At 46.4% G+C, this 25976-nt stretch overlaps 1 protein-coding gene across 1 annotated transcript in view; it reads right to left on the bottom strand.

The window, feature by feature from the left end:
• STX18 (syntaxin 18) overlaps positions 1-25364 on the bottom strand; it is a 44757-nt gene extending 19393 nt beyond the window's left edge. The window contains exon 1 of the mRNA XM_077301613.1: positions 25003-25364. Within this exon, the coding sequence (XP_077157728.1) occupies positions 25003-25188 (186 nt within the window). The 5' untranslated portion in view covers positions 25189-25364. The remainder of the gene's footprint in view (positions 1-25002) is intronic.
• Between the last annotated feature and the right edge of the window lie 612 nt (positions 25365-25976).

Genomic DNA, 25976 nt, shown 5'->3' with positions numbered 1-25976 from the left:
GCCCTGCCCCTGCCTGACAAAGATCACCCCACCCAGGACCTCTTGGATGTCCCACCAATGCGCAGTCAGCAAAATGTAGGCATTGTGTGGATTTCATGCCATCTATATGTCCAACAGGAAGTGCACGACCACCGAAGCTCAGGTCATCTCTGCCTCCATGTGGGACCTGGCTGCCCTATCAAGAGAGGGCAACACTGTCCTGCTAATCGACATGTGACTAAGAGGCGTGTACCAGATCAAAATGCGACAGCAAAGTCTGTGGAAGCAACAGTGCCTGGTAGTGCCTCTTCAGATGGCTCTGCAGGCCACTCACTGAGAAATGACTGTGGTCTTTTCCTCAATTGACCTGCATCCTACAGACCTGGCACTCTGCGAAATGGGTACTTCCAGGCTGTGGAGGTTTGGGTGCCCCTGGTAGTCATCTGAGCTTCCCCCTGTGAGGAGCTCAGGTGGGACACACCGAGGGGGGGGGAGGAGGAGAGGAAACAGGGCAAGGGGTCGAGATGGCAGCGCAGGAGGCTGCACTTCCATCTATTCCTCTGCTCCCCCCCCCCGTATCAGGCCAGCTGGATCCTCTCTCCTCATCCCTCTCCAGGGCTCTCTACATCCTCGGGGTGAAGATCGGGGACCTACAGCTCACCCCCAAGGACAGGTCAGACAGTTCCCCGGTGGCAATGACAGCCACAGGAGGTGCTGCTCGACCATCAGGCCCCCCCACAGTGCTGGAACCTTCTCCTGCCTGCCTCCCTGAAGGGGGTGCTCCAGCAGCTGCCTCAATAAAGAGACTTTTTGGGGTGCTCTTTATTGTACCACCCTGACTCGGGGTGGTGGGTGCTAAGGCACACCTCTTCTCAGGTGGGGGAAGGGCCACAGCTGTCCCCTCTCCCTCCCCTCAATCCGCTTAGTCTTCTGAGGGCCCTTATGCACAGGGGCCAAAGTCTACGAATGACATATCCCTGAATACGGATGACATGTCCCTGAATACCATCGCTCCTATTAAAAAAGACTATCAAATGGGGGCACAAGTGGTATTCTCTTCAATCTTGCCTGTCAAGGGAAGAGGAATGCGTCGGGAGAGGAAGATAATGGAGGTGAATCACTGGCTGCGTAGTTGGTGCCGGCAGGAGAGATTTGGTTTCTGGGACCATGGGATAGAATTTCTTGAGGAAGGCCTACTAGCACCTGATGGACTGCACTTATCGAAGCTGGGGAAGAATGTGTTTGGCAGGAACCTGGGGAGATTCATCAATTAAACTGAAGCCACAAGGGGAAGGAGACGATCAACATAGGGAGTATAAGGAAGGAGAACGATCGGGGGCAGCCCAACCAGGAAGGTCGGCTCATAGGGAACCAAAAGTAAAAGGATTCAGACGCCTTTATACTAACGCCCGAAGCATGGGCAATAAGAAGGAAGAGCTGGAACTTCTTATGCTGATGGAAAGGTATGATCTAGTAGGCATCACAGAAACTTGGTGGAATGATTCTCATGACTGGAATGTAATGGTGGATGGATATGAACTATTCAGAAAAAACAGAATAGATCGAAGAGGTGGAGGAGTGGCACTGTATGTGAGGAAAGGGCTTACCTGTCAGGAAATTCTAGTGAAGGAGAACATATCTACAGTGGAAAGCATCTGGGTGAAAATAAGCGAGGGGAAAACAAACAGTGTGGTGGTTGGTGTCTGCTACCGACCGCCTGACCAACGAGAGGATGTGGATGCTGCACTTTGTGAGCAGCTTGAGAAAATATCCAAGTGGCAAGACCTTGTCATCATGGGTGACTTCAATTTCCCAGATGTGTGCTGGGAAGCAAACTCTGCGAAGCGTCCTCAGTCATGCAACTTTCTGACCTGCCTGGCTGACAATTTCATTTAGCAAATGGTAGATGAATCCACAAGAGATTCAGCCATACTGGACTTAATTCTGACCAACAGGCAAGAGTTGGTGGATGAGGTGAAGGAGGTGGGGACCCTAGGGGGAAGTGACCATGTCCTTTTGAGAAGGGGAGCCAAGGAAGCTTGTAGCCAGACGCAGATGTTGGATTTTCGTAGGGCAAACTTTAATAAACTCAGAGACATGATGAGTGTCATACCATGGACGAGAATGCTGGAAGGGAGCATGTGAAGGGTGGGCGCTACTCAAACAAGAGCTACTGCATGCTCAATCAATGACTATCTCAGAAAGACGAAAACACTGCAGGAGCTCTAAGAAGCCTATATGGATAACAGAGAACTTCAAGAGGAACTAAGAAAGAAAAGGAAAATGTTCAGGAAATGGAGGGAAGTACAGAGCTCTAAAGAAGAGTACCTACAGGTTACTAGGAACTGTAGATCAATCATCAGAAAGGCCAAAGCTGAGAGTGAGCTAAGATTGGCCAGGGAAGCCCATTGTAACAAGGAAAGATGTTTCAGTTATGTGAGGAGCAAACGTAAAGTAAAGGAGGCAATAGGCCCACTTTTGGGTGCGGATGGACAAACTCTAACGGAAGATGCAGAGAAAGCAGAAAGGCTTAGTGCCTATTTTAACATCTGTTTTTTCCCACAGGTCAAAGAGTTTAGGCACATCTAGAGATGGCAGTAGCCAAAGGATAGTGTCTGGGTGGCAGGTTAACATGGATAGAGAGGTTGTTGAGAGGCATTTAGCTGCACTGGATGAGCTCAAATCCCCTGGGCCGGATGAAATGCACCCGAGAGTGCTCAAAGAACTTTCCAGAGAACTTGCACAGCCCTTGTCCATTCTCTTCGGGACCTCTTTAAGGACTGGAGATGTCCCGGAGGACTGGAAGAAAGCAAAAGTTATTCCGATCTTCAAAAAGGGGAGGAAGGATGACCCGGGAAACTACAGACCAGTGAGTCTGACCTTTGTTGTGGGGAAGATAATGGAGCAGATATTAAAGGGAGCGATCTGCAAACATCTGGAGGACAATTTGGTGATCCAAGGAAGTCAGCATGGATTTGTCTCCAACAGGTTCTGCCAGACCAACCTGGTTTCCTTTTTTGACCAAGTAACAGGTTTGCTGGATCGTGGAAATTCACTTGATGTCATTTACTTGGATTTTAGTAAAGCTTTTGACAAGGTTCCCCATGATGTTCTGATGGATAAGTTGAAGGACTGCAATCTGGATTTTCAGATAGTCAGGTGGATAGGGAATTGGTTAGAGAACAGCACTCAAAGAGTTGTTGTCAATGGTGTTTCATCAGACTGGAGAGAGGTGAGTAGCGGGGTACCTCAGGGCTTGGTGCTCGGCCCGGTACTTCTTTACATATTTATTAATGATCTAGATGAGCGGGTGCAGGGACTACTCATCAAGTTTGCAGATGACACCAAATTGGGAGGACTGGCAAATACTCCGGAAGATAGAGACAGAGTTCAACGAGATCTGAACACAATGGAAAAATGGGCAAATGAGAACAAGATGCAATTTAATAAAGATAAGTGTAAAGTTTTGCATCTGGGCCAGAAAAATGAAAAGCATGCCTACTGGATGGGGGATAAGCCTCTAGGTAACACTGTGGGTGAACGAGACCTTGGGGTACTTGTGGATTGTAAACTAAACATGAGCAGGCGGTGTGATGCAGCGGTAAAAATGGCAAATGCCATTTTGGGCTGTATCAACAGGGGCATCACATCAAAATCACAATATGTCATAGTCCCATTGTACAGGGCACTGGTCAGACCACACCTGGAGTACTGTGTGCAGTTCTGGAGGCCTCACTTCAAGAAGGACGTAAATAAAATTGAAAGGGTACAGAGGAGAGCGACAAAGATGAGCTGGGGCCAAGGGACCAAGCCCTGTGAAGATAGGTTGAGGGACTTGGGAATGTTCAGCCTGGAGAAAAAGAGGTTGAAAGGGGACATGATAGCCCTCTTTAAGTATTTGAAAGGTTGTCACTTGGAGGAGGGCAGGATGCTGTTTCCGTTGGCTGCAGAGGAGAGGACACGCAGTAATGAGTTTAAACTTCAAGTACAACGATATAGGCTAAATATCAGGAAAATATTTTTCATAGTTAGAGTAATTCAGCAGTGGAATAGGCTGCCTAAGGAGGTGGTGAGCTCCCCCTCACTGGAAGTCTTCAAGCAAAGGTTGGATGCACACTTTTCTTGGATGCTTTAGGATGCTTAGGGCTGATCCTACGTAGAGCAGGGGGTTGGACTAGATGGCCTGTATGGCCCCTTCCAACTCTATGATTCTATGATTCTTTGATTCTATCTCACTGCATTCAGGGAAGTCAAACACTCTTAACTAACTGCACGGAGAGACACCTGCCTCTAAGAGAACCCTGAAACCTTACGGCACCTCCCCCCAGCTAATTTCTCCCCCCCCCCCCGCCTTGTTTAGGAAACCCCCAACCTGGACCTCTCAGAAGACTTTGCTCCTACCTGTCTTCTGTTTTTGGGGGGTGCTTAACAGCTAGAGAAGCCTAACCCTGAAACCTGGCTATGCTTATATGGCCCTAGCTAACCTTGAGCAGGAAACAGTCAACCTTTTTAGAAAGGTAGGTTAAGGTTTCAGAAGGCTGAACATTGACACCTGACTACTAACTCTAGGAGGAGGGCCGCAGTGAGATATGCAGACCACCTCTGCCCCTAAGAATCTCAGAAACTGGTGGGCTTGAACTAGTCCTCTCTCCGCCAGAGAAGCTGCCCTTCGGTGGATAAGATGCACAGCCCCTGGTGGTTTTTAACTATTTAGTTAACTGTAATGTAGAGGTGCAACTGGCTTTTTCTCTTATAATTCCTCCTAAGCTGTCTAATTAGGGAAGGAACTGAGCCCCTATCCTAAGGTCTTGGTAGCAGAACTTTAAATTATTTCCTGAAAAAGTCCCTCTTCTTTTTAGAGGCTATTTAGACTGGGAAACTCAATGGGCAAATTTCTGTGAGCCACCCACATTTAGGGAACGCTGCCCTAGCAAGAATGCTCACAGCAACACAAACCTCACCTCAAACCTGAACAGCCCCTCAGGTACACCAAGGAAAAATCCCAAGCCCTTGACTAACAGACCAAACGAAAACCAGAACCCACCAAACCACCAGCCAGAAAATCCAAACAGATTAAACAGTTCCCCCCAATACACCCCCAAAACAAAGGCCCACAAAGTCCCAAAGGATAAACGAAGAAAAGAGTGGGGGAAACCCAGAGCTCCCCCCCCCCCCAGGAACCCAAAGAGCACAGACACTTGCAAGGCATCTGTAGATGATTGCCTGGGATCCCTAGAGGAGCCTAGCCATTGGTCTCTGCCCCCCCCCCTTGCCCAGGGAGCCAGACTAAAGCCGGGAAACTGACAAGCACTTCCCCCTCGCTCTCTGCTCCCCCCTTTAAAATTTAAACCCCCTCCTCCGAGACACACGGAATGCTCTGAAATGCATTCTGGGCATTCCAGTGAGCTGTGTTTCGGCCACCTAAATTTATGGTGCTGGCTGTTTTGGGCCGTTTGGGACCTAAATGGTGCCATTTTCAGGTCAGTTCTGGCCCCAAGCGGTCCGAAACAGACATCCCTATTCTGTCTCTCCTCATGAGGGGGCATGGATTCCAACCCCACAACCATCCTAGTTGCCCTTCTCTGAATATGTTCCCACCTGTCCATTTAGCCCCCCAGTCAGCCCCTCATTCCATACAGTCACAAGGGCCTCCGCAAAATCACACCTCCCAGAGCCATCCGGATACCAACAGGATTCAGGACTCTCTGAGGGTCCACCTTGCTGGTAGGAGGCAGCAGGCTCAGCCATACCTTTAGAAGACAGCAAGCTGACAGCAATAAAGGACAACTCCCCATCCCCTTAGCCAGATAATTGGCAAGCTGCTCAGTACTGAAAAGAAGGTTCAGCATTATGTCCTTTTTTATGCTTCATACAACCTGGTTGTAGGGATGAGCACAACAATCCTAAATTCCCCATGAATTTGGCTGGGTCATGCCCCACCCTCCTGAAACAGTTTGTGGGAAGTGCCTTCCCAAAACATGTCCCAGACATTCTGTCTGGTTGGGTTCAGGGTTTGGGCCATCTAAATTCTCAGTTCCCTCTAAATGGAGGAAAGTTAACAGAGGCTTTAAATAGCAGCGAGCCATTTTAGTGATCGATTACATTCCCTCCCACTTCCAGGAAACGGATGGCTAAGCTGGCTGGCAGCAATTTAAACTTCAGAGGTCCACCCACCAGCTGGGAGGTTTGGGATAGACAGAGCTGCCCAATGTAACAAACTCTATATTTTGAGTGGAAATGTTGGGGGGTCGTCTTACACGCCCAGTCGTCTTATACGCCTGCAAATACGGTACGTCCTTCTTGAAGTGAGGCCTCCAGAACTGCACACAGTACTCCAGGTGTGGTCTGAAGTGGGACAATGGGACTATGACATCTTGTGATTTTGATGTGATGCCCCTGTAGATACAGCCCAAAATGGCATTTGCCTTTTTTACCGCTGCATCACACTGCCTGCTCATGTTTAGTTTACAATCCACAAGTACCCCAAGGTCTCGTTCACACACAGTGTTACCTAGAAGCGTATCCCCCATCCAGTAGGCATGCTTTTCATTTTTCTGACCCAGATGCAGAACTTTACACTTATCTTTATTAAATTGCATCTTGTTCTCATTTGCCCATTTTTCCATTGTGTTCAGATCTCGTTGAATTCTGTCTCTATCTTCCGGAGTATTTGCCAGTCCTCCCAATTTGGTGTCATCTGCAAACTTGATGAGTAGTCCCTCCACCCCCTCATCTAGTCTAGATCATTAATAAATATGTAAAAAAGTACCGGGCCGAGCACCGAGCCCTGAGGTACCCCGCTACTCACCTCTCTCCAGTCTGATGAAACACCATTGACAACAACTCTTTGAGTGCTTTTCTCTAACCAATTCCCTATCCACCTGACTATCTGAAAATCCAGATTGCAGTCCTTCAACTTATCCATCAGAACATCATGGGTAACCTTGTCAAAAGCTTTACTAAATTTCCCCGATCCAGCAAACTTGGTCAAAAAAGGAAACCAGGTTGGTGTGGCAGGACCTGTTGGAGACAAATCCATGCTGACTTCCTTGGATCACCAAATTGTCCTCCAGATGTTTGCAGATCGCTCCCTTTAATATCTGCTCCATTATCTTCCCCACAACAGAGGTCAGACTCACTGGTCTGTAGTTTCCCGGGTCATCCTTCCTCCCTTTTTTGTAGATCGGAATAACGTTTGCTCTCTTCCAGTCCTCCGGGACATCTCCAGTCCTTAAAGAGGTCCCGAAGAGGATGGACAAGGGCTGTGCAAGTTCTCTGGAAAGTTCTTTGAGCACTCTCGGGTGCATTTCATCCAGCCCAGGGGATTTGAACTCATCCAGTGAGGCTAAATGCCTCTTTGACAACCTCTCTATCCATTTTAACCTGCTACCCAGACACTATCCTTTGGCTACTGCCATCTCTAGATGTGCCTAAACACTTTGGCCTGTGGGAAAAAACAGATGTAAAATAGGCACTAAGCCTTTCTGCTTTCTCTGCATCTTCCGTTAGAGTTTGTCCATCTGCACCCAACAGTGGGCCTATTGCCTCCTTTACTTTACTCTGAGTTTATTAAAGTTTGCCCTACAAAAATCCAACATCCGCGTCTGGCTACAAGCTTCCTTGGCTCCCCATCTCAAAAGGACATGGTCACTTCCCCCTAGGGTCCCCACCTACTTCACCTCATCCACCAACTCTTGCCTGTTGGTCAGTATTAAGTCCAGTATGGCTGAACCTCTTGTGGGTTCATCTACCATTTGATAAATGAAATTGTCAGCCAGGCAGGTCAGAAAGTTGCATGACTGAGGACGCTTCGCAGAGTTAGTTTCCCAGCACACATCTGGGAAATTGAAGTCACCCATGATGACAAGGTCTTGCCGCTTGGATATTTTCTCAAGCTGCTCACAAAGTGCAGCATCCACATCCTCTCGTTGGTCAGGCCACTCCTCCACCTCTTCAATCTATTCTGTTTTTTCTGAATAGTTCATATCCATCCACCATTACATTCCAGTCATGAGAATCATTCCACCAAGTTTCTGTGATGCCTACTAGATCATACCTTTCCATCAGCATAAGAAGTTCCAGCTCTTCCTTCTTATTGCCCATGCTTCGGGCGTTAGTATAAAGGCGTCTGAATCCTTTTACTTTTGGTTCCCTATGAGCCGGCCTTCCTGGTTGGGCTGCCCCCGATCGTTCTCCTTCCTTATACTCCCTATGTTGATCGTCTCCTTCCCCTTGTGGCTTCAGTTTAATTGATGAATCTCCCCAGGTTCCTGCCAAACACATTCTTCCCCAGCTTTGATAAGTGCAGTCCATCAGGTGCTAGTAGGCCTTCCTCAAGAAATTCTATCCCATGGTCCCAGAAACCAAATCTCTCCTGCCGGCACCAACTACGCAGCCAGTGATTCACCTCCATTATCTTCCTCTCCCGACGCATTCCTCTTCCCTTGACAGGCAAGATTGAAGAGAATACCACTTGTGCCCCCATTTGATAGTCTTTTTTAATAGGAGCGATGGTATTCAGGGACATGTCATCCGTATTCAGGGATATGTCATTCGTAGACTTTGGCCCCTGTGCATAAGGGCCCTCAGAAGACTAAGCGGATTGAGGGGAGGGAGAGGGGACAGCTGTGGCCCTTCCCCCACCTGAGAAGAGGTGTGCCTTAGCACCCACCACCCCGAGTCAGGGTGGTACAATAAAGAGCACCCCAAAAAGTCTCTTTATTGAGGCAGCTGCTGGAGCACCCCCTTCAGGGAGGCAGGCAGGAGAAGGTTCCAGCACTGTGGGGGGGCCTGATGGTCGAGCAGCACCTCCTGTGGCTGTCATTGCCACCGGGGAACTGTCTGACCTGTCCTTGGGGGTGAGCTGTAGGTCCCCGATCTTCATCCCAATGTCAATGATCTCACTTACAGTGAGATGTTAGAATTCAAGCACTAAGCAACATATATGTTTATTTATTTAACTTCCAAATGTGTTGCTCCATATTTTTTTTTTATTCCTAAAGGAAGCTTTCCCCCAGAATCGTAGGATATATGTGATTTATACCAAATTCATCGTCTCCATTTAGATATATACATGTCTAACCGGCAAACTGAAGAAATAAATCCAACAACATATATCCCCAGGGAATAGCAGCTACAAAGAGCATTGCAAAGCGTACTGCAGAGCTGAGCCGAATGCTTATTCAAAAGTCCTGAACTGTTGCATTGTTATGGGTACAAACAAGATTTATTTCCACTCCTTTTTTAAAAAGCACAGTCTGATGGGGGCTTAGGCAAGAAAATGCACTGTATGTCATAATGACAGCAGAGAGTTTTTTCAAATAATTTCTCTCTAGAGGGTATACATTTGGTTTAGGTTTCCATTGCAATGTTAAAGTTTTTTTAAGATTAGTTGCACAGATCAATTGCTGCAGTAATGTGAAACTCTAAAGAGCAAACGACATCTAAACAAAAGATAGGGGTGGCAGAACCTTTAAATGGGGGAGCAGAATGCCTGGGAGACAGTCAGCCTGGCTGCCCCTGAGCTCAGCTCCTGGTTGTTCAGCTTCTGGTTTACATCAACAAATGGAAAACAAAAAATTAACAGGGACAAAATTCAGACTACATTCTCTCATCCCTTTCTAGATTCTTCGAAGGAGTCAAAGAATAGATATATCAAAACACAAAAATATAAATTGCTTGCATTTCTAGGCTTCTTGTTAAATACTGCCATAATTTTAATGTGAGGAAAGTTTCAGGACAGAAATGTAAAAAAATCGAGAGTCTCGTAACTGAACTCACAATGCCTTTAGGATAAGGAACAGACCCAAATCTGAACAGAATGCCTTAATTTAATGTAGCCACTGCAGGGATTATATGACCCAGGAGACTGTGCATCAGAAAATGAATCTCACTGGGAGAAAACAAATAATCTTTTCCCCAACGGCACTGCAAGACAACAGACTGATTCCAATGCAAGAAAACGAAGCACAATCAGCACTGAGAGCCCCAACTTGAGTTCCTGTGCAGGCACGGTCTCGAGAGCTGCTGTGAGGGAGGGCACGTCTTCTGAGGCTGTTCTCATACTTTTGTTCAAAATGTCTCCCTTACCCCGTGTGCTTTTCCCAGGACATTTCCCTCCACCCTTCACAACCAAATTTACCCGAGTGCCAAACAGCGGCATTGCCAGGCCTGAAAGACAGCCGCTTGACTAGGATTCGGGAGGTGGCGACTCGTGGCATTCACATGCACACCTACCAAACTGGATGGAAAACCCACCTGACCTGCAGCTCCCCTTCTACCTTTCCCCATTGGGTGCCTGAACAGAAATGAGATTTTCCCAATACCCGCTTTAGAGAAACGAGACAATCTGGAACCATCATCTATGGATGCATGAAAAATTTGAAACTGCAAGGAAGTCCTGTCCTAAAAGATAAAAATATTATGGAACACAGGATCCCCCCTAAGATAAAGGGCACCGTGCAAACCTTTGTTCACTGTTCTCAACTGTATGGGTTAGGACAGAACCCCAGAATTGCATTATTTCATGTTTGAAAAGGTTTTGTGACCTTTTTCACATGGTTCAAAGTGTTCTTTGTACTTTTTAAAAGACACTATATTATTGTAATAGTATCTGATCTTAGCACCATCACCCCGCCACAATCCTTTGCTATATTATCTGACATTTGGGGATGTTTGGTTCTGTTACCTAGCAGTTTGGCATTAAGGGCACAAAAAGTCACTCCATCCATTCTCCCCAAAGGTGCTAGAGAGGCCCACAGGAGACGGAGGAGGGAATGGGCAACCCCCCCCCCACCACCACCCTCCCTCCCCCCACTGCCACAGGCCAAAAGTTTTCATCCTGTGATCTGGGCCTCTGCGGAAACAAAAAGCGTTCATAATGGAGACATTTCCCCAGCGTCAGACAGCTTCTTCTTCGCAGACGGAAGGAGCAAACATTTTCTCACCTTCAGCCAAACAAACGGGGTTGTCTTCCAGATGTTTGCTTCTAAGTCAGGTGTTTGGGACTCAGAACACACTTCCCCAAAGAGCCGTACTTAATTTTTAAAAACCAATTACTTATATAATGAATGTTTTATTGTTTATAATTTATTGATTAAAATTATGTTTTGTTTGGTTTTTTGTTATCTGCCCTGAGCTTGTAGGGAAGGGAAGGTCTGCTACAAAAATAAAGTTGTTGTTGCTGTGATAGATAAGATTTATATGTTTATGTGTGCCTGTCGACATACACAGACACACGTATTTCACCCAAGTGTGGCCATGTATTTTTAGACAGAAAGATATTATTTCACCCTCCTCAAAATTTAACATATTGAAGAGCTGTATACAAGGAAGTGTTAGCTTCAAGATGAATAAATGCAAAAACTAATGTCCAATAACATATTTTTAAAAAAAAGAACTTGCAGATTCTTTCATCACACATTGCATCCTTTTACAGCAGCTGAGCAGAATTAACAGACTCCTTACCCATCTGAGAGAATCACCCTATCCATGTAGGCTGGATGTTTTTTTTGTGGTTGAACCCCAAAACATGACAAGCCCAAAACAAGATCTGACTGATCTGTCAAACTGGCAGAAGAGAAACTCTCATCATGCAAGCCAAGCAAAAGTGCAGTTCTGCGGGAGTGTACATTTTCTGTTCCAACAAGAGATGCAACATATGACTTTAATAAAAATTTCCCAATATTTTTTTCTTGTTTTATCGCCAGCCTCTAATCATAACTTGCTTTAATATTTAGATTTCCACACAAACCATCCCAAACCTCACTGACTACAATAGAAAAACCACAACAAGCGGCAGGGACTGCTGCAGCAGGGAAAGAAAAGCAAATGGCTCAAAATACTGAAAACGACCTTTACTTTTGCTGATTGCAATCCGCAACCATCGTCTTCAGCTTTACTTGCCGGGTTTCCCTCTTCTCTTTTCCCATTTGTTCTTAGTTAATTATAGACTTCTTATTCATTCTCCTTTCTTGTTTCACCCCAATAATTCTTACATTGGTTAACCAAAACGGTGAGTAACCACACTGTGCAATGGCCTGTATGCATTTTCACACAAGTAAGATGCATGTAGGAAGAGGCTGACTGGAACACAACAGAATCCTGTACGGAGGAACAAGGGAAACCCTTCCCCAGCCAGAAGCGTCTACTGTCAAATCTTCTGCATCAGCACTTGGTAGTGATCACTTGCTACTGGACTCTGATTTTACTTGGGAGTAAGTTCCCCCTAAATTCACTGTAGCCGACCCCCGGGTGAGGCTGTTTAGGACAGAACCTGGACCATGCAATCCTACAAAGGGGTGAGGTATGCCCTAATCCCCCCCAATCCACAATATACAGGAGCAAGCTGCAGGGTGGCCTTTTCTGAGGCTCCTTACGAAAAATCTTCAACTGTGCTGCACCACAGAGGACCAATTCTACAGTATATTCAGGACATTAAACTACATTTTTGTCAAATAAGCCCTCCCCACACACACACACACCATAACCTGAATACAATATCCCTTGAGCCTGAGGAGATATTTGGGATATACATTTCTTAAATAGGGAATTTATAAGTGCAAAAATTGGCATAACAGTCAAACATATAAGGTGCATATATTTTCCTGTAACAAAACTGTAGACAAAGGGACATCTATATAAAGGATACAGCTACCGTATTTGCCGGCGTATAAGACGACTGGGCGTATAAGACGACCCCCCAACATTTCCACTCAAAATATAGAGTTTGTTACATTACATTATAGTACTATGGGCAGCTATGTCTATCCCAACTGAAGTGCACCCGGCGTATAGGACGACCCCCCCCCCCCACTTGGAGGCATGTTTTTCAGGGGGGATAAGTAGTCTTATACGCCAGCAAATACTGTAATTACACACATGAACTGATATTCTCATTAGTTTCCAAGCATCACTATTTAATGGCATTATTACCTCTCTTTGGGTGTTGTATACTTCAGACTCACAGAGAAAGGCAAACAATAAATAAAGTGACTACAGCAATAGATATCATCTAAGACCTTCATTATTTTATAAGGAAGGAACCTCGGCTTTACCTAAATTTTCAAAAGCTGTTTTGTAGCAAGGGTTCTATCATAAACCATGTTTTGGAATGATACAAGAATTTGAACAGAACCAGGAATTCCTGACATAGCGGCAGACTCCGTCCTACACATTGTCAAAGCACGATACGGGCGGGCGGGGGGGGGGGGTCATCAAATAAACAAGTCCCTGAAAAATAAGACCTAGTTAGGAACCCTTCGGCCAAACAAATCGGAAAGTAAGTAGGGCTGGTTCCTTGACCCCTTACTGATAACACCGGGGAAAGAATGATCTAAACTTCTATTCCTACCTGCGTCCTTATTTCTTACCTAATTTTCTAGGCTGGTTTGGCTCATACATCAATATCAGTTAAATGTACCCTCCCAAAATTTCATTTATAAAAGCATTCTATTGAAGAACAAAATTAGGGGTGTTTTTTTCATTTCTGGGTTGTGAAAAAACAAGTAGTGATGCAAACAGAGTTTTTTTCCAAAGAGATTACAAGAAATGTTTTGTCATCTATGTCTATGCATTTAAAGATAGGAAATTTAAAGTAAGACCTTTATTTAGGAGAAAGCTGTCAGTGAACAATCTTTTTAAAAAGCTAGAGATTTATCTCCATCTGTAACCATAGAAGTTAATCTTGAGCTTAGACAACGTAGCAGAAAGTACCATTTATTTAATGAAAATCAGAGCACAGTTAACGCAAATGAAGCCCCCTTTTACTGAACAGCTTCCTGTACACAGCCACAAGGCTGGATGCGATGGGCCCCTTCTTATAACTCAATCACTCTCCCAGATCCATTCTCATTCCTCCCCCATCCCCCCAATAAGCTTTCTCTTCAATTTACTTTTAGGTAATGGATGCCATCTTGAATGGAATCCTGGAAACACAGGCCATGCTGCTTAGCCCATTCTTAACGCTTTCAATTATCAAAGGGAAAAACTGTAATTTCTCTGCAAGGCCAATGAGGAAGCAGATACACATTTAGACTGAAAACACAACAAATTACTGAAATAGAAACCCACAGAAAGTCAAATGGGTGTCTCAGTTCAAGTCCATAAGCAGACGAATACTGCCATCTTAAGCATTCGAATCCACTAAAGCCATGGAGTTTAGAAATTTAGGATTGCACTGTAAGTATAAGAAAACAGGAGGGTTTTAAATTGCCATAAAAGGCTTTTATTTATTATTTACATTTCTGGACTGCCCCTTAGAACCTACAAAATTCCATATGCACTGTTTACAGCTGATAGGAAAATTCAAGATTCTGAAGAGAAAGCCATTGCAGGGGAAAGGGATGGACAGACCTAAACAGCGAAGACATAACTGTGCACACAGCCAGTTCGCCAGAGAGCCCTGCTGCAGCTGATATCACAGCAGGAAGCAGGAGCAGCTCCTGGGAAAGCCAAATGGTTTGATCTTTGTGACTGATTCCAATTGACTGAGCTTTGCACCAATCAGATAAATTGTATGTGCCAGGGAGCCATTTCTCCTCCTCAGGCAGCTTCAAGACCAACAGTGGGCACACGAAAGCTCAGACCTTGCATAAAAGGTTATTGGTCTTAAAGATGTACCTAAGAGACCGTCTCTCCGCCTATACTCCCAAAAGCGCATTACGCTCTGCCAATGCCAACTGGCTGGTAATCCCTGGTCCTCAACGAGGGCCAGAGCTTTTTCTGTCCTGGCCCCCACCTGGTGGAACGAACTCCTTGAAGAGATCAGGGCCCTGTCCGAACTCCCAAAATTCCGCAGGGCCTGCAAAAGGGAGCTCCTCCAGCAGGTATCTGCCTGAGACCGTCAACAGGTCCCCCCTCAGACATCACTCCATGGCCTGAACCAGTCTGTCCTCTCTGGGGGCCTTGGCTGGGTTCCGTTCCTGTTGTATTGTTTATGATCACTGAAATTGCGTTATTGGATTGTTGTTGTTGCTGTATTTGTTTATGTTATGTATTAATTCGTTCCATGTATCCCCCATGTAAACCGCCATGAGCCGTATAGAAATCAAATAAATAATATAACTAAAAAAGATGCCACTGGATTTAAACTTTGTTCTGTTGCTTTAGACCAGCACAGCTACCCACCTGAATCTTTTTTTCTGCACAGTTAAGGACACAAAGTCGCCATTTTCTTTGGGACAGGTCACTGATATATTAAATTTAAAGAGTTTGGTGACTCTCTTGGTCACCCTGCTGCCTGTACACATGCACAGTCTTGGTTGTTCTCTCCTCGGCTACTCTAAGACTCTTAATGCACTGGGAACTTCACTGCCCCAGCTCCCATGCAGAAGCACAAATCGGGGGTGGATGAGGTGCACCAAACCAAATGCTCCCCCATGTGGGTGCAGTGGGACAACATGCCACGACTAAAGCTCTAGCTTGCAGCCCAGCATGAAACCTCCAGTGCATAAACGGTCTAAGGGAAAGGGTGACTCCCATAGGGCTGGGCTTGGTTTCATCATCTTCCCTCTTGGAGCTGGGGCTGATTTTTTGACTAAGGGACTAATCTCGAGATGACACATGGGCAGTGGAGTCCTCTGCTTCTTAGGAATGATCAAAATGTGCCTGTTCTGGAGCATCACTGAAAGGACTGAAACTCAGATATGAATCCTTCCTTTGATCCTGTAGGTAAAACCTGGGCCATGTGCACCTTTGCATCTCCAAACACGATCTTCTGCTCCACAGCAGAAAGTTACATGGCTGCCCATAATGGCATTCAGAGCTGATGAACCTGGTGGATTTTAATTATTATTTCTGATATGACTGAAAATAGCCAGTGCCTAGCCACTAAGAAATACTAAAGTCTGGGTGATGGAACCAATGGCGGCAGGGCAATATTTAGTCTTGTTACTGTGGCTGCAAATGGTTTCAAAACTTTTACACCAGCTGTGCACCCTCTGAAGTAGGGCCGTGTGCTTCGGCTGCTGAAGCGGCCGTTCCAGCCCCAAGCGGCCAGCACTGCTGTACATCCTGTGAAGCTCTGCTGCATCGGGAAAAGCTAAGGATCAGCAGGTTTGCCCCCAAGCCCATTGAAAACAAACAGACAACAGGACAATTACAAGCAGTAAGAAGGCACACTGCTTATAATAAAGCACACTTGAAAACTGTTAACAATTCTTTCAACGCATACCTCAATATAAAATATATACCAAAGGCTGCAGTATTAACAAAGGATGGTTAAAAACAAAACCATAAATTGAAGAATACAAACCCTGGCTGCTCCCCAAAGATGTAAAATTTAAAGGAAAGGTCTGAGAAGAGTGAGATCTTTATCCCGTAACCCCCCAACCCTGTTTCTTCCTGGTGGGGGGAGGGGAGTGAGCATTGCAGACAATAACTGGCCTTTAGCAGGCCCTGGGACTGGGAGGAAAGCTTCCAGGATCCGATCGCCAAGTCACAAAACAAATCTTTTAAGAGTTATCAAACTGAACAAAATAAATACAATTAGCTGTAAATCCCCATTTTAGACTGTGGTCAACGGAGGTCTAGACAAAACCCCACGCTTGTTCACTGCCTAGTCTCCAGGCTGCTCCAAGTTTGAAAAGGTAATTGAACTTGGTCTGTAATTACTGGATTAGACACAGATGGGCTCTGTGCGGTTCAGAGGGAGAAGCACGGTTTGCATTCATTTTATGATTGCCTGTAAGGTCAAACTTTTCAAAATGCACTTTCATCTGTTAAATGGTTTCTTAAATTCCCCAGGGTAGATCTTCAATAACTGATGTTTTAAGCAATTTGAGCCTATCAGATCCTGTCTTTGAATGTAATAAGCTACCCATTTTCTAGCATTATAAATGTACATGTAGGTTAATTGCAACATCTCTCGCATATTTTCAAAATTGCTTTTTTCAAAAACTGAATATTTCATCCAATTTATATATATACACACACAGCCAGGAAAGGACTTTTATTTTGTTTAGCACAAGGACCATGGACCTAATAATGAATTACTACAACCACAAACATGGGATTTAAAAAAATAATTTAGCACTCTACAAACAGCAGTCACGAGCAGTGCAATCCCAAACAGACTTGAACTCTTCTAAATGCATGGGGCTTAGAAGCGTGCAACTCTACTCAGGATTGCACGGTAAATAAACCTTGTTTTATGGCATACTGATTACCGCCCATCAAAATGTCTATCTGGAAGGTGCTAATTGATAAAAAGAGTCTGGTTCTACTGCTGCCAACTACAGCTGTTTTACTGTTTATAATCCTTATCCAAAACCAGTTTCAGGTCTGATTGCCAGATGCCAGGTGGAGCCTGGAGTGCTCTTGGAATTGCATCTGCGCCCCAGACAACAGAACTCAGTTAACCTTGAGCCAATGGCTGCTTTGGAGGTCCCAGCCTTCTCAAGCCCTCCCCTCCACGAGTCCCAACCCCAATCTCCAGGATTTCTCAACTTGGAGTTGACAACCCAAACTTCAAGGAACACCAACACAGTGGAATGCAGAGGACAGACCACTGGTGATCCTCCTCTCAAGTTTGCTGTTAAGATGGCAGAACACGCAGCCCTGTGCACTTTCACCATGTTCCTTGGAGAAAGGTCGAGACACCAAAAACACACTTGGTTCTTCAGGTCTATGAGGCTATTTGGGAGGAGAGCTCGTTCTGTGTTTCCTGAACTTTAGAGACAAAAAAACCCCTTCACATGGGAAATGAGATTATAAAGAGAAGACCATTTTACTGAAATCTGCCTTTCTGTTTTTCTATGTATGGAGGAGCATTCAACTGTACAAGTTCCCCAGCCATCGTTTTAAAACAACATAAGCCAAATACCCAGGGATCTCCTTGGAGAGTTCTCAGATGAAAGGGTTGGCCTTTGCTAGAGTAACTCAAAAAACAACTGGGTTTGGTCTTGCCACAGACACTATAGCGGTCAGATTAACGGAAAGGGAGGCACAAAATGACATGGACTCCTTGCGTGCTTTTAGGCTCTCCAATGAGAGTTCCCAGTGCGGAAAAAAATAAAAGGGAAGACCACACGTGTGTGTCTGTAGGACTGAAACAAAGTCTTATTTCCCTCATGTGTATGAGAAATGCACATAAGTTTCCTATTTAGCTGGTTTTCAAAATACAGAATGAGATACACATTTTTAAATTTAAGGAAAAACAAAAGTCTTAACTCACAATTTATCCTCGATAGAGAGAGCAAGAAAGGGTATTCCGACATTCCAAGGCACTTACAGTAAACCCAATTTCAATTAGATTGTGCAAACCCGCAGAACATTCCTATCAGCTCTTGCCTTTTTCCATCCAGGGGTAACATAATGTGATATAACCATACCCACATAATTATACTATGGCAGGGAATAATGCTTTCGACCTATCCTAGTATAATATTAAAAGACAAAAAAGCCCATTGAACTCAAATTGTTAACACTGCTTATTTAGCTACATTCAGCCTATTTATAGTCATTAAAATAGGGGCGAGTTCCCCATGTGTAAAACAAAAACTGGATTCTTCTTAAAGTATGGCTCCAGTAGGTGATTTCAGGGTAGTTGTTTACCAAGAGGCAACTTAAAATGCCGTGCAGGTTGCCATGACAGTAATCCAGAGTAGCCAGGCCTGCGTGGAAGAGAATTGTCAGCAGAAATGGTGGAAGGTTGCACTAACACTTAGGCCAAGAACCAAAGAACAGCAAATCTAGTTCTGCAAGCCCAAGGGCGGGAGGAGGGGTCAATTTGTACTTCCCGAGCTGCTGACTCCTCCTACTTACATCACACTAAAAAAAACAACAACAATGCAAGGCGACATGTGAGGGAAATCAAAGCCAAGAATTCAAGCTGATCCCAGCCTTGCAGTCACTGCAGAAATAGACACTGCAATACCGCCCCCCCCCAAAGAAAAAGAAAAAACCCAGCTCTAAGTAAATGCTGAGCCAGAGACTGAGAGAGATCTTAAGGAAAAGTTCAACGTGGGTTGCAGCAGCAGTAGTAAAAAAAGGCAAACTCCATCTGGGGATCATTGGGAAAGGCACTGATAATGACATGTCCAGAAGCAATGCCTGTGCACAGAGAGAGCCATGGCCCAACCCCATTGTGAAAACAATGTCCCATGCTGGTTGCCAAATCTCAAAAGGGATACTGGAGAAATGGACAAAGAACCTAGAGGGCAACCAAGATGATTAAGGGGTTGGAGCACTTTTCTTAAGAGGATAAGCTTAAGTCTAAAAAGAAAGTTGGTGAATGGGGGACATGGTGGGGGTTTAGACAATTACGCATGGGGTGGAGAGGATGGCTAGAGAAGGGGTTTTTCACCCTGTCCTGCAATACAAAATTTGAGGGCACCCCATGAAGCTTATAGGTTCAGGACAGACAAAAGGAACATTTACTCAATGTGTATTTAAATTGTGGAATCCACAACTACAGACAGCTTTAAATGGGGATTAGGTAAATTCATGGAGGAGAGGGTCCATCAATGGACACTAGTCAAGATGAGATAAAGGAACCTCCATGTTCACAGGCAGCAGGCTGCAAAGCAGCATCAAGGAAGGCCGCAGCCTCCAGGAGTGGTTGAACTGTCGCTCTCCAGATGTCCATGTACTACAATTCCCATGAGCCCCTGCCATGGACATCTGGAAAGCCACAGTTGGCCACCCCTACTCTATGCTATGTTTTGTTGGCCACAGCCTGAAAAACTCTGCTAAACTAGATGGGCTACTGGTCTGATTCAGCAAGATCTTCTTACATTATGTTGTGGCAAAGAAACCTGGGGTCAAATACATAATCAGCAGACAATTCCAAATCCACAAACTGTTTCTGCTGGTGGAGAAAAAAGACAGTGGTACTTTGGGATCCATGATGGGAGTAGACAGAATCTGTGGGAGGACTCATAGACAACTGAGCCCTCTGCAGAACTAGGAAGATGAAAGGAGTTTGGAAGGGAATAGGCATTTTGTTCTGCAAATGCTCCCTAGCCTTCACACAAGCATAGAAAAAAATTCTTTTAGTATTTCTTCAGCTACTTATGCACACACACAAAAATCCATATTAATAATAGTGAAAATAAAGCCACTGGTAGGTGATCTGAACACCGCCCGCGGCACAGCGGACTAAATAAAACAGTAAGGGCTTTAGGGGCGGGATGTGTCTGAGATGAGGAAGGGTCCGGATTGGACCCTTCCTCCGGACAGACCATCGGAGGGACCAATCGGCAGGCGCAAAGCGCCAGTCGACTGGTCCCTCCGATTTCCGCCCCGGAGCAATTGCGAGCCGCGCACAGTTTGCTGGGACCTCCCTGCCCGGCGGTCTGATGCGGCGAGACGCGCGAAGCGCCTCTCGCCACGTCAGGCCGCAGCCCAACGAGCCCCCGCCAGCTACCCTGCGCCCGGCTGCCGGCGGCTCCCTTGCCTAGTGCCCGCTGTATTCAGAATACAGCGGGCTTGAATACTAGTGTATTAATATAAAGCAAAAGCATACTGCATAGCAAAAGCATACTGCATTTGCCATTAGGCATTCCAAAAGAACTGTGGTAGATCAAGTCATTTACCAATGGCCTTAGGATTAAAAAGGAAGCAGTACTATAACGCACTAAACTTCAGCCTAGGAAGCCAAATGATTTTCTATTATCTATTTTGAACAATCCCCCATCAACATGGCTCAAAGTGGACCGAATCCTGTTCCCACATACATATCAGTTCCACCAACAAAAATACCAGTTATACTGCAAGTCAGAATTTTGCCTAGCAACTGTCGACTGTTCATTTGGATAATGGATACCATTTTAATTCTCTATGATTGTAGATAAATTCAGCAAAAGCCTCATTAACGCCCCAGTGTTTACGGGAACCCAACTGGAGCAAGAGAAATTCTAAAGCAAATACGGCTTGAACATTAATAAACAATCATGTCGCTGTCTCTTTTTTTAAACCTTGGCAACAAGGTCTTGAAAGAAGACTATCCCAAGAACACGCACATCTGTTTAATATTACAAGCCAACTGTCAACATCCTAAGTGAAGTTTTAATTTAATATTTTTCCTTTCTTGATGTTTTACCTTTAATCAATGCCTTGTGAGAGTATCAGCTTTCTATACGAAACTGTTAAATATAAAGAAATGTTATTGCAGCATGTTTATAAAATCATAGTTCGAGAACTTTGTATTTTTCTAAAGCCCAACCACAACTTAATTATGTGCAGGACATTCCGAGCTTGCAAACGTAAGCTCCAGTTCCCAAGCAATTTGGAATATCTACTGTACAGGACATTGGGCTTTCCAAGACCGCGATGTGGTTGGGTTTCCAAAAGTCAGCACCGGGGCTTTTAGGCATGGCTTTTATTTTCATTAAATATTCGTTTCGGCGCTAATAGTTAGATTGTTTTCATGCTGCTCTTTCATGTTCCCTTTGCTGTACTCAATTATTTGTTTCACCACAAAAGCCAGGGACCCCTTGTGAAGAGGGGGGACTCCTCACCACATTAGTAGGGCCAGCGCAAAGGAAACAAAGTATGGAGAGTCCACACTGGGGAGCCCGCCTCCACCTCAATCAAGAGGCATCTACTTCAGGAACAAAACCTACAATGAAATTCTTGGGGAACGCCATTAAGTAAGAATTTAAAAACAATCTAACATCTACTGTGTCCTAGCTCAACTCCATAAAAGACGTGAGCATCAGCGTGTGAAGCCATGCTTAACTGGCTCACTATTTCCCAGAGTCAAGAGTCCTACTGTCTTGGGGGAAGCTTACCGTTTTGTTATATTACGGTTTTGCTTGCTTGTGGGGAAAGGAGGGCAGCCCTGAATCAGTTAAGGGCAATCTCTATAGCAGAGCAAAGCTTTTTCGAGCTGGCATCTTCAATCCGGGACCCAGGCAAGAGCCAAAGAGCTGGGGGCAGAAAGCAAAAGCCACATGCCGGGAGGAGCTAGCCACTGCAACACACTTGTGAGACGGAGCCACAGAGCTCTTCAGAGCGAGCATGCCGAGACAAGACAAACAGCACAAAGGATCTTTGTGCAGCACTGCTGTGCTCTGTTAAAAACTTATGACAACTTTGTTGAAGCAAGTACATTTTTTTACTCGCATTTACTTGCATTCAACAAGATCTGAACAGCTGGGAAAGTGGGCCAATGAGAACAAGACGGAATTCAGTAAGGAGAAGTGCAGAGTTCTACATCTGGGTCACACAAATGAGAAGCAGGCTTCCTGGATGGGAGAGACACTTCTGGGTGAGAACGAGATCTTGGGGTACCTGTAGACTGTAAGCAGACAGGGTGAAGCAGCAGTAAAGAAGGCAAATACAGTCTTGGGCTGAATCAAGAGAGGCATCACTTCAAAATCACAAGATGTCCTAGTCCACTGTATAGTCAGACCCCACCTGGAGTACTGAGTGTAGTTCTGAAGGCTTCACTTCAAAAAGGACATGGACAGAATTGAGGGTTCAGAGGAGAGCAATGAGGATGATTCAGGGCCTGGAGACCAAACCTTACAAGGAAAGGCTGAGGGATTTGGGAATGTTCCATCTGGAAAATAGGTGGAGAGGGGACATGAATTTAAGTATTTTGGAAGGGTGTCACTTAGAGAAGGGCACGGAAAGGTTCCTGTGGGCAGCAGAGGAGAGGACCTACAGCAATGGGTTTAAGCTACGTGGAGAACGACAGTGGCTAGATATCAGTGGCTAGATATCAGTCTGAGTAATTCAGCAGTGGGATGGGCTGCCTAAGGAGCAGTGAGCTCCCCCCCCCCCCCCCGATAAGTCTTCAAGCAGAAGCTGGGCAGATCCTTATCCTGGATGCTTGAGGCTGATAGTAATGAAAGTAAAATTTTATAAGATAAAAACTGCCCTTAATATTATTTCTCAAATCCTCCCCCAAACAACAGAACAGCAAAATATGTTCCAGAATCTCAATATGACTGTCCCCACAACTGTATCTTCTATCAGTATAAGAAATATCTGCATAGGCCCTCAGTAACCCTTGATGGAAAGCCATTTAGCCCAGCCAGCAGAAATGCCCTTCTGTGCTCCAGCACTGTCAAGTTAGAACCTTATCATGGAATAAAAGTAACAGGTATAAGGCCATGAGTGGTTTCTGATTAAACCAGTATGCTCTCTCCTTCTAAAATCCAGGGATCTCACCCCTAACTGGCTTTCATTCATTCATCCATTCATTCATTCATTCATTCATTCCATTCCATTCCATTTGTATGCCACCTGTCAGGATCAGGTGATCTCTGCCATGATTTGTATTTGACCTGAATGACTCCATCTTGAATCAATGTGTGTTATTTTGAGAGTCTCTGTGTAGCCATGAGCTGTCTGCTTTGTGCTGTGATTTAGGTTTGCAAATATTTCTGCTAGGCTGTGTTATCTGGAGGAGAGGAACTGTCTAACACCCAAGGCCAAGACGGCCTGGCTATCACTTGGAAGGGAGCCCAGGCTGGCACCTGTGGGAGGGGAGCTTTTGCTGTCTGAGAAAATGTACAGCTTTGGGTGTATTGATCAGAATCGACTATGAACGTTGAAGTGTCTTGATCTGCTAACAATAAAACTTTCGATTAATTCGGAAGTATCGTTGTCTGCCCTTGACACCACCCTCCCTTGGAGCTCAGGACAGTTCAGACAGAACATAAATAATACACTGAACGTGTTCTACATCATCAGAAAAATATAATACGGTACAACACTGGTAATAACAAGAAGAATAACAGATAACAGTTTATCAAAGTAACGATCAACAGGTCCATGGTTCACTTCAGATCCATGGACTGCTGGGGGGGGGGGGGGTCAGTGGCTCAGTGGTACTGCAGATTCTGGTCGGCCTCAATCAAATGCCTGGTGGAAGAGCTCCCTTTTGCAGGCCCTGTGGAACTGTTTTGTATATGCTTTGTATGGGTTGGCCCAACAACTGAAGCTTGTTTTCAGTTCTGTAGCAGATCTTTTCTAATAAGACTTAGGAGCCCATCCTTAGATATGAGTATCTTACGGCATAACAAAAATGATACTTGCCTTGCTAAGGCTTCCAGAGTTTTCTGAATAGAATTCTGCAGTTTTCGAGGACGTTTATGCCCTCTTGCGAGCAGCTACCAGCAAGGGACTTGTCAAGAGGCACCTATCTGAGCCCGCTGCCTGCATTAGCAGAGCCACAATGGCTATCTAGGGCCCATCCCCAGAGAGGCACTGATGGAGGGAGCTTCAGTCAGCCCTTGTGGGCAGCAGCCTCTTGCTCCAAGGCCAGACGGCTGCCTTTCAGGCCATCTCTAAAGCCAGTGGAGTCAGGACTTGGCCATTTGCTTGGCCATCTTTGGCCTCCCTGTGTACAGGAATGGGAAAAGGGCTTCTGAAGCCAGGCAACATGGGATCTGACCTAAAGTCCTACCATTCCCCATTGCTCTGTCTCTGCAGACATACAGCCCCCAACCACTGATCTCAAAGTGTAGTAAGAATCAAATTTATACACCCTTTAATATAATTTATGCATTACATTTTCCTATTTTTCTTCTAGGAGTTTAGGATTTTGTAGCACATAGCTGACCATTTTTAGGATCTGAACCCCTGATCCCCAATTCTAAACTTACTCCCTGCAAAAGACCATGGATTTTGATGGAACTTGCTGAACATTATGGCAGCTGTGTAGGCCAATCGCAAACACTGCCTTGTTTCCCGTACTGCCCAGGTCCATGTGTGCAGACAACCATTGCTCTACACCTCCCCAAACCTCACATTGATGTGTGAACTTTTGATGATGCATGTTCCCAAGTAGGAAAACACAGGGCAGGGCAGGGCAGGGCAGGGCAGGGCTGGGCAAACCGTGGCCCTCCAGATGTCCATGGACTACAATTCCCAGGAGCCCCTGCCAGCGAATGCTCCTGGGAATTGTAGTCCATGAACATCTGGAGGGCCACGGTTTGCCCAGCGAACCCGCAAAGCTTTCTTCCCCGGAGGTCTCCAAAGGGGCTCTTCTACTGGCAGCAGCTCTCCAGTGTTCCTGGGGCTGGACTGGATGGCCTCTGCGGGCCCCTCGCCCTCCCCCTCGGGACTCACCACTTCTCGGGTGCGGGCGGCGAAGTCCCCCTTGGGGCGGGCGCCGGGGGGGCGGCGGAGGGGCGCGAGGAGGGGGTGGGGGGGCTCGTCTCCGGCGCCGCCCCCCAGCGGCACCCCCAGGGCCTTGCTCCGCGTCTTCACCGTCCTCACGCTGGCCTTGAACAGCGCCGTGATGTCCGCCGCCATCGCCGCCAGCGCTTCCCTCCCTCCCTCCCTCCCGGCCGGCCAGGAGGGGTGGGGGCGGCGCCTGCGCTCTGGAGCCCGCTCGGTCCAGCGACGGGGAGGTGGCGGCGCAGGCGCAGAGCGGGCGAGTCCTCAGCCCAGCCGCCCCGGCCGCGGGAACGCGGAAGCGACGGAAGAGGGGTCGTGCGCCAAGTCGTGCAAATCGGCCACTCCGGGCCGCCGTAGCCAGCGCCTCACCGCCGGCGGGGGGGGGGAGGGTGCGCGGCTGCGGGGGAGGCGCTGGCTACGGCGGCCCGGAGTGGCCGATTCGCACGACGCGGCCTTCAGCCCTCTGGGGAGGAAGCCTCGGGGAGCCCGGCAGCGCGCAGGTCCCCCTCGCCTCCCCTCCGGCCAAACAGGCCCTGCGTCATCTGCCCCCCTCCCCCCCATTAATTCGGAAAGTGTTTTTTGTTTTGTTTATTGACTCCCCCCAGAGACTCACAGTGGCTCGCAGCATTCTCCCCTCTTCCGCTGCATCCTTACAATACCCCTGTGAGGTCGGTCAGGCTGAAAGTGTGCGCTGGCCCGAGGCCACCCAGGGAGCCCCTGCGACTCCGATCAGAAGGCTGCCGGGTGACTTTGGGCCGGTCACAGTTCCCTCCGAAGGCTCTCGATCCCACCTCCCTCACAAGGTGACTGTTGTGCGGAGAGGAAGGGAAGGCGAATGTAAGCCGCTTGGAGAAAAGCGGCATATCAGAACCATTTTTTTTTCCTCTTCAGTAATCTCAGGGCTCTCTCAGCCTCCCCTCACT

This window comes from Paroedura picta, chromosome 10, assembly GCF_049243985.1.
Source record: "Paroedura picta isolate Pp20150507F chromosome 10, Ppicta_v3.0, whole genome shotgun sequence".
NCBI lineage: Eukaryota > Metazoa > Chordata > Lepidosauria > Squamata > Gekkonidae > Paroedura > Paroedura picta.
This window is presented reverse-complemented; position numbering and strand designations above follow the sequence as displayed.